At 40.4% G+C, this 9843-nt stretch overlaps 1 protein-coding gene across 2 annotated transcripts in view; it reads right to left on the bottom strand.

The window, feature by feature from the left end:
- Nucleotides 1-8367: 8367 nt before the first annotated feature.
- Nucleotides 8368-9843, bottom strand: part of SNRNP27 (small nuclear ribonucleoprotein 27kDa (U4/U6.U5)) — a 10555-nt gene continuing 9079 nt past the window's right edge. The window contains exons 6-7 of one of the 2 annotated variants that reach the window (XR_550724.1): nucleotides 8613-8777; nucleotides 8368-8527 (exon numbers count right to left, since the gene is read on the bottom strand). Coding sequence is in view for 1 of the 2 variants with exons in the window: in XM_008576170.1 (XP_008574392.1) it covers nucleotides 8723-8777 (55 nt within the window). In the remaining variant the exon portion in view is untranslated. Of the gene's footprint in view, nucleotides 8778-9843 lie in introns of both variants that reach the window. The other variant, XM_008576170.1, reaches the window with a different exon arrangement.

Below are 9843 nucleotides of genomic sequence, written 5' to 3'. Positions count from 1 at the left end.
CGGCAACAGATCGCAACCCTCAGTGTCGCCCCCGTACCGGACCGGGACCGGCAACGGGATCGCAGCCCTAGGTGTTGCTCCCGCGCCTCGCTCAGCCAATGAGCGGGAACCGGTCTGTATGTGGGATCCGAACCCTCGGTGGGAGCGCCGCCGCGCTTCCCAAGCGGTGCACTATAGCAGTGCGCCACCGGGCTGGCCCCTTTCTCTTTGATTTTATTATGAACATTTGGCATATCTCTTTATTCTTTCTTTCTTACACTCAGGCCTTTATTTTAATCCAGTGCTATTTCAGCATCATGACCTTTCCCCTAGAATCAACCTGACTGAAAATCACACTTACTTTAAAAAAGACACAGGGGTGGGGGTGGGGGTGGGGAAGGATGAGTTGAAATTCGCATGAGATAGCAAATTAATAATTTAAACACCAACAAGTCTGGCTTAAACTCCAAACAAAAATACTAGGTTGTATAAAAATCAGAGAATTAGACTAAAGAATGGGAACGAACCAATTTCATTCCCTGGCTTTGGAAGAAATTATCAATTAGAATGCAGTACCGACTAGGAATTGGTATCATGAAGAACTTGAAAGGGTATTTGGTGCCACCTACTGGAAATGAAACAGTAAGTACAAAACAAAGGTTTGGGGGGTTTGTACGGTTTTCCCTCCTAGAAATTATTTTACACAAATGTATACAATGACCAGTTAATTAAGAAGAGCTGAAAGTACAAGTTTTGAAGAAAGAACTAAATCCTAAGGTGGAGTAGAAGTGGTGACCTTCAATACCTAGTGCCTCAAAGTCATTACAAAAGTGTTAACTGATTGATAGGCAGAGCCCCCAAAATAAAAGTTTAGAACTCTAGAATGTTTGAGACTGAATTTTATGACCAGAATTTAAAATAAAAATCCATGTGCAACAGCATAAACGTGGGATGACAATAGTTTACATCTTCAAGTATACATCAAGATAAACTTAATAGAATGGAGAAGTACAGTTGAAAATGGGGACGAATGAAGACATAAAATATTATCAGATAATCTTTACTAAGTCTCTTAGAAAGTTAAGACCCAGGGCTGGCTGGTTAGCTCAGCTGATAGAGTGTGGTGCTGAAAACACCAAAGTCTAGAGTTCGGATCCCTATACCAGTCAGCTGCCCAAAAAACCCAGAAAGCTGAGACCCAGTCTCCCCCTCTGAGGGGCTTATGCTCCTGGTGGCATAGGATAGTATGTTAAAAGGCAAATGACAAAGCAGGTTCATCACATGCTACGGGAGTTCTGATGGAGAGATGCCACTTCAGTGAGCACCTCAGAGTGACAGGGAAGATAAATGTTATAATCCATAAGTATCTAAAAGTTCTAAAACTGTGGGAATTAAAACTCCTATTTGTAACCGAGTTTGATGGCTCATAACCACTATTACGTTAAAATGAATTTTGTTTATAAGTTTTTGAGGAATATCGTTCCTCAATATGTAAAAAAATCAGGACTGAGTTTCTGTTTCATTAACATCAATCCTCTTCTTTGTGGCAATTTGGACACTCCAATATCAAGATATCACAGATCATGATATTAAGTTTTAATGACCTTTAAAAATGCTGCTTTGCAAAAACTACTCCACAAATGTTTGTCATTTTAAAAGGGCAGTGATTAAACAAAACATACATTACATAAAACACTATGTAGCATTTTTTTTAAAAGGTAGATTTATATATATTGGCATGGAAAGATCTCCAAAGCACAGTGTTGAAAAAATAAGCTTTAAAGTGGTCTCTACAGCATGATATTGTGTTTTTAAAAAAACCCAAACTATGTATTTTTCTCATTTCCAACTCTGTTACATACATACATGTATAGACAAAGGAAGGATACACTGCAAAGCATTAGCAGTGAAGAAGGAACAGTAGGATTGTGGGTACCATTCAAAAGGGATTTAGCTTCTTCATCATGCTTTACAATTTTTACAGGAAAAATGTATCCAGTTATTACTTGGGTAACTAAAGGTTAAAATGAAAATCAGAAGTGGTTAAGTGAAAAAAATGTTACAGAACTATATTCATGAATTCAGCAGTTATTTATTGAGTGATTTCTCTGTGCCAGGCATTGTGTGGTGCTGGGTCTACAGCAGCAAACAAGACAGAAGCCTCACTTCTCAGAGCTCACTGTCTATTGGAAGAACCAGACAATAATCAATGAATATAGAGTACACCAGGCAGTGATAAGTGCTGAGGAGAAGTAAAGCAGGGTTTGGAAAGCATGTGGGGAAATCAGAACCCTCATATATTGCTGGTGGGAATGTTAAATAGTGCAGCTGCTTTGGAAAACAGTTTGACAGTGCCTCAAAAAGTTAGAGTTACCATATGACCCAGCAATTCCACTCCTAAATATATACCCAAGAGAACTGAAAACATCTGTTCATACGAAAACTTGTTGTATATAAATGTTCATGCAGCATTATTCATGAGAGTCAAAAAGTGAAAACAACCCAAATGCCCATCAACTGATGAATTATAAACAAAAATGTGGTATATCTATAGAATGGAATATTAGTTGGCCATAAAAACAAATGAAGTACTGATTCATGTTACTACACGGATGAACCTTGAAAACGTTATGCTAAGCAAAAGAAGCCAGACATAAAAGGCCACATATTTTATGATTCTGCCTATATGAAATGTCCAGAATAGGTACATCTGTAGAGACAAAAAACACATTAGCGGTTTCCAGAGATGGGAGTGGCGGATAAGGAGTGATTGTTAAGGGGTACAGGGTTTCTTGTTGGTGTAATGAAAATGCTCAGGAATTAGTGTTGATGGGTGCATAACTCTGAATATTCTAAAAACCACTGAATTATAAACTTTAAAGGGATAAATTTTATGATAATGTGAATTTTATCTCAATTTTTTAAATGTTAAAAAAAGTAAAGTAGGGTAAAGGGATAGAGAGGGAAGGGAGTTTGCTCTTTTGGATAAGGTAGTCAGGAATGACCTTAGTTTGAGCAGAGGCCTGAACAATGTAAATAAGCTACCCATTCAAATCTGGAAGGTGGGGGAGGAGGGGGAACATTCCAGAAGGAAGGAAGAGCAAGGGGAAAGACTCTGGAGGTAGACACATGCCTGTTCTGAAAGAACAGCAAGGCTGTTCATAGCTGAGTGCAGCGAGCAAGGGGGTGAGGATGTGGGAAACCAGAGTCCAGATCGTGTAGACCACAGTAAGCACTGGACGTTAAATGATTAATACCAGCAGTGGAGCCAGCAGCAATGTGACCTGATGCACATTTAAAAACGTTCGTCTCTAATGCTGAGTGGAGAATAAGCAGGCAGTGAGAGTGGAAGGAGAGAGGCTCTTCCCTATAGAAGGCTATTGTGGTAGTTCAAGCAAAAGAGATGACTTTGAATAGCCAGTGAAAAGTGGTTATATTCAAAACGTATTCTGAGTTTAGAGCCAAGAGGATTTGCTAATGAACCAGATGTGGACATGAAAGACTGGAGACAAGGGTGACCCCAAGGATTTTGGCTTGAGCAAAGGAGTGAATAAAAGGGCCATTTATTCAAATGGTGAGGGCTCAGGGAAGACTGGACAGGGAAATGAGAGTTCAATTCAGTTAATCTTAAACTTGAGGTGCCAAATAATCTAGGCGGGTATAGAAGAGTGTAATTCAGTAAAAATGTCAGGCTGGAAGTATAAATTTAAGAGCCATCGCGGAAGTTTGAAGCCATGCAAATGGATGACTCATCAAGGTAGAGACTGGAGAGTCCAAGGACCAGGCCCTGGAGCACTTACTTAAGATTGTGGCACAATTTATGTCCTCTGTGAGGCAGTGGCCTGTTAGCGGAAGAAAAGGATGCTCCATCTTTGTTATTCTTCTGGAATTAGATGATCTAATGGAAAAAAGTTCCTTCAAATCAAGACTTCTACAATCAGAGGCAGCTCTCTCTGGATTTTCAAAGATTTCCTCTTCTTCCACTTCTTTGTTGTTAGCTCAGGAACAGCAAACCTATTGACCTACCAGGTTCTCTCAGATTAATTACAAAGTATACTGCTTTAAGGATCTCAAGGCAAATCTCTACTAACACCATACTGATAAAATGACAATCCAAAAATATATAATTTGGTTTGGGGTATATTATTTTGCCTTAAAAGATTTGGCTTCCCTATTAAAACTACAATTAGGTCTACTTTCCTTAGGTATGCACAAGTATGTTCAGAAACAGTCCTCATCATGGATAATTTATAGGTATATACTATTTTGGTGGGTGGAGGCATGGCAAAAAGTTCAAGCAAAATAATTCAACTACATGGGGTGCTGACAGTTGTGCAATGAGTACTTCAAGTTGTGCAACTGAGGTAGCACGTTGAAATATTTAAGCACTGAAGGCAGTAGGTAGTACAAACAACAATAGTTTCTGCCTTTATGGTCTGAATAGCATCAGCTTTTCATCTGGGAAACAGAGATAAATAGTACCTGTTCTATCTATCTCATATGGACTAAGTGAATCAAGGTGCTCATACACTGTAGCATGCAATGAGGTCATATTACTAAATTTTCTTTACAGGGAACTTGCCAAGAAAGCATTTGAAGAACTATAATTGGTGGTCAAATTTCAGATGCAATAAGGATTTAAAAATCTAGCTAAGATCCTGTAAAATCACGTACGTACAAAAATGGTCATTACAGAAATGTCTGAAATAGCAAAAGATTAGAAATAATATGAATGCTCATTAATGGCGAATTTGTTAGATTATGGCCCATCCTACAAAGAACAAAAATGTAGAACTTTAAAAAAAAAAAGGAGTGGTTTTACCTGTATTGATAGAAAACAAGATGTACTACTAAGTCAACAAAGGCTAGGTGCAGAATAGCGTGTAGAGTTTACTTCCATTTGAATAATAAAATAAGATATATAAAAATATTTGTGTATGTATGGAATATCTCTGAAAGAATACACAATTAAATCGCCTCTAGATACCCTTTCTCTCATCTGAATTGTGTTCCATGTGTTTGTAGTACTTACTCAAAAAAATAAAATTTAATATCTAGCCACAGAACCGCAGATACCGGTGAGATATGAAACAGAATGGATGATGGTTAATATCTTTAATATGAAAAGAGCTTTCTTCAAATGAGAAAAAGTAAAGCTTTCTAAAAGATGAATTGATCCAAGATTTGAAATTAGCATTTCATAAAAGAAATATATATGGCTAATACATTTTAAAAAATATCCTCCCTAGAAACTAAACAAAAATAAAACCAAATACCGTTATTTTACCCATCAGATTGGAAACTTAAAAAAAATTATTATACCTAATGTTTGTGCATGTATATGAAATGAGAACGCCCATACTTTACTGATGTAAGAAAGTTGGTTGTTACCTTCTAGTCATATATATCAAAAGCCTTAAAACGTATGCACACACCCAGCATGTCTACGAACTGAGCCTGAGGAAATAAACAACTACAAAAATATATATGTAACAGAAACAGTAGTCACACAATTTTAATTACAACAGCAAGTCATGGGAGGCAAGCAATATTCACCAATAAGGGATTAGTTAATAAATTATGGTACAACCAAGTACCTACTCAAAGCTAAGTTTCCAAAGAATATTTAAGAGTATAAAAGAAATGTTCATAGTACATCAGAGAAAAAGGGTTAGAAAAAGAGAACTGTATAGACATTATGATCTCATGGGTGTAGGTGAGAAACACACCCACAAGAGCCTGAAAAGACATATACCAAAATGTTAACATTGATTATTTCTGGGAGTGGATTACAGGAGATTTGGGGCTTTTCTTTTACTTTTGGTTTCTCCCAAGTTTTTTACCAAGCATGCCTTGCTTTTAAAATTGGGGGAAAAGCAACAAGTGATATTTTGGGGGAAAAAGCACAGAAGATAGATACAAAAATTCAAAGTTATATTTTTTCATTCTTTCAAGTTTTACTTTTTTAAAAAAAATTTTTATTGAATCAAAATTGATTATACATATTTTGGGGGTTCAAAATTGAGATATGTTGATCAAATCAATATTACTAGCATATATATTGTTACAAATTGTAATTATTCTTTACGCCCCTTGTCCAATCCCAACCCATCCCACTTCCTCTCCCCTCCCCCCTCTATTCTCCCTAGATTTCTTCTCTCCCTCTGAAAGAATAATGGTTACTCTGTTGATTTGCTGCCCAAATGATCTGTCCAATGCTGAGAGGCGTGACGGGTCCCCCAATACTATCATAGAGCAGATGTCTCTTTCATCACTATGAAATGGGCTCTGTGGAAACAGACATCCTCCTCCTTTATCTCTGCTGGTGACTCTCCTTGTGTCAACTCACTCCAGTGGCTGGTGGACTATCTGTGTAGTGGTTGTGGCATCTAGCCGCCTTCATGGCAGCCATGGTTATCGTGGTGGCTGTGGTGGGCCACCCACATGGAGATGTTTTTGGCCTGCTCCATGGTGCTGGCAGAGTGCCTGGTTGTGGAGAGTGTCTGATCCCCTGTTCCATGCCCTGGGTCCCCAAGTGTGTCCCAAAGTGCTGGCATGGTGTGCCTGGTTGTGGGAGGGGGGTCCAGTCTCCAGCTCCTTACTCTGGGTCCCTAGGCACACCCCAAGGCACTGGCGCAGTGTGCCTGATTGTGGGAGGGGGTTTCGGTCCCCTTCTCCATGCCTTAGGCCCTTGGGCAGGCCCCAAGGTGCTGGCACATTGTGCCTGATAGTGGGAGGGGGACCTAGTCCCCTTCTCCAAACCCCAGGTCCCAGCATGGGCCCCAAGGTGCTGGCACGGTGTGCCTGGTTGTGGGGGGGTCCAGTCCCCAGCTCCATACCCCGATCCCCAGGTGGGCCCTGAGGCGCTGGCATGGGGTGCCTGGTTGTGGGAGGTAGGTCCAGTCCCCTTCTCCATTCCCCAGATCACAGAGCAGGACCCAAGTTGGTGGTAAGGTGTGCCTGGTTGTGGAAGGGAGGTTTGGACCCCTTCTCCATGCCCCAGGTCCCAGGGCAGGCCCTGAAGCACTGGCATGGTACGCCTGGTTGTGGGAAGGGGGGTCCGGTCTCCGGATCCATACCCTGGGACCCTGGGTGGGCACCGAAGCACTGGCGTGGTGTGCCTGGTTATGGGAGGGGGTCTGCTCCCCTTCTTCATGCCCCAGGTCCCCAGGTAGGCCCCAAGGCACTAGTGAGATGTGCCTGGTTGTGGGAGGGGGGTCCGGTCCCAGCTCTAATCCTCGGGTTCCTGGGCAGGGCCCCAAGGTGCTGGTCTTGTGAGTGGTTGTAAGCGGGGGCCTGCCCCAGGCTCCATGCGTCATGTCCCATGGTGGGCCCCAAAGCATTGCTGGCGTGTCTGGGCTGGAACCAATTTTTTGTCCTATGCTTACTTCTAACGTGGAGGAACTTCCTGTGGGAACCAGTACTTGAGCTGTGTGGTTGAGTAAATTGCTGCTTTGCTGCCGTTTCCCTAGGGAAGACTTTTTGTGCAGCTCAGGGTTTAATGGTTGACCTTACAGGTACTTCCGGCTCTCCAGGTACTCGTTGCACCTGGGTTGTGTAGTAACTCTGATCTGGGCCTGAGTTTTTTCATCAAACTGCACCCCATGGAATTCTGCATTCCTGACCAGTCTCCTCTGATTGGTCCTGCACTGATTAGGGTGTAGATCAGCTGTCCTTGCCATGTACCAGTGTTCCCCTGGTGGGCCCATCTCCCCCACCGCCTGTGCTCCAAACACTTCCCATGGGACGGGCCGCGCTGGTCCCTTGTGATAACTCACTGGCCTTTGAGTGGCTCCCCCTTTTCAGCTTTTCTGGCTTCTCACTCCTGTGTGGGTCCACGGGAACCCTGTTAGTGGTCTTGCTGTCCTGGGGGCCACCAAAGTCCTCTTCTCCCCTTCCTCCAAGTAGTTCCGTCTAAAGGGCACAGCTGTGGCTTCTGCCAAGCTCCTGCTCCATGTGCTCCAGCATTAAAGCAGCTGCAGCCCAAAACGCTGAGAGCAGTTTTTTCTTTCTCTCTTCATGTTTTCTCCTGCCTTCATGAGTTCCACAGGTCTCTCCTCCTCTTCCCCTGAGCTCCAGCGGCCCCGGCTTGGCTGACGTTACATTTTTATAGTTGTAAATTCATTGATTTGTGAGAGAGAGTGACGCTGAGAACCATCTATTCTGCCACCTTGACTGGAAGCCAATTTTTACTTGTTTTTTGCAGCTGGCTGGTGCAGGGTTCCACACCAGTGACCTTGGTGTTATAAGGTGCTCTAACCAACTGAGCTAACCAGCCATTCTTCCAATTTTTAAACTATTAAGAATCAAGATATCTAAATCTATGTATGAAAAAAGAAAATACCCAGGGAGATTCTTTTATCTAGTAATAAAAATATTGATCAAATATAAAAGGGTAGAAATATTGCTTTATTGGAGAAACTTACATCCAAATTACATTAATGTTTTTTAAAAAGTCCTAACGAGGATCCAAGAAGAAAACATACACAGCTTCCACAGGAATTAGGACTAACAAAATGGGGTTGATGACTGCCTCAAATGATATTTCCTAAAAGAAAAAAATGTAATATTTAACCTTTCTTTTTTGAGGCAAGGTAAGAAAACTGCATTCATCATAAATAAGATTTTCTTACTTTATGAGGAAGAACTGAGATCCTGTTTTTGATGTATATTAAATATGAAATACAAAATCCACTCTGACCAAGATGAGGGGAAGAAAAGTAATTCTTCAATATTTCAATTCTCATGCAATGAAATCCAAAGGTCTGTTGAATCCACCTTTTCGATTCATGTACTGCCTGTGATGAGAAGAGAAAATTCATTGTTTATTTAAAAAAAATTCAGGATTACTCTTACAAAACATAATAACATACTTCACAGATTAAACTTATTAACCATCTTTAAAATGGCAAAGTCTAGGGTAGAAACTATTCAAGGTTATTTAATGTACATTAAGAAGAAATAATTTTACTTTCAAAATAAGCCAAAGCCTCCAGATTTCTTTAAATTCCAAAGAGCAGTATGCAAGTATACTTTCAGAAGTATTTGGAAAGATTTTACGACTTAAAAAAAAAATCAGTTGAAAACTCATATTTATTTTAGGTAACGGTAAACACCTAGTTTAAGGAAATAGAAAGCACCCATCAAACAAATTCAGTTGCACACTGTAATGGTTCTCCCCATAAGAGCTGATTTGGAGGTAATTTTACAAAACTGTCCATGATGATTCTAGTACCTTAGCTCACAGTATTCTCAAATCACATTATTCATAATCTAAATTAATTGGAATATTAGTGTTTTATCAGTCATAAAGGTGAAGAGAAAGGAAATGTTTGAACATGTTTTGGCTTTTTCATTCATTAAGAATTCAGTGAGATTTCAAGCATGAATTGGTTTGTTCCAAATCTGTTGTACAAATAAAATATACATACACTTAAAATAAGAATATATTTATAGCTAGAATCCTTACACAATCAATCTAGGTAAATAGTTCAGGAGGGATCGATTTTAAAACTATAATTATGGGCCGAGCCCGTGGCGCACTCGGGAGAGTGCAGCACTGGGAGCGCAGCAGTGCTCCCGCTGCGGGTTTGGATCCTATATGGGGATGGCCGGTGCGCTCACTAGCTGAGCGCGGTGCGGCCGGTCTCAAAAAGGACAAAAAAATAAATTAAATAAATAAATAAATAAAACTATAATTATAATAAAATCAAAGTTCAAATTTTTGAGATTATGCTTTTTTGAGGAAATTACTATCAATAGCCTTCTAACATTTAAGCCAACTACCCTTTCTCTAACAGCTATTAGCTCACATGTAAACTTGAAAACGATTTTAACACCAGAATATAAACAATGAAGATAATA

The sequence above is a fragment of the Galeopterus variegatus genome, unplaced genomic scaffold, assembly GCF_000696425.1.
Source record: "Galeopterus variegatus unplaced genomic scaffold, G_variegatus-3.0.2 Scaffold1303, whole genome shotgun sequence".
NCBI classification, from domain to species: domain Eukaryota; kingdom Metazoa; phylum Chordata; class Mammalia; order Dermoptera; family Cynocephalidae; genus Galeopterus; species Galeopterus variegatus.
This window is presented reverse-complemented; position numbering and strand designations above follow the sequence as displayed.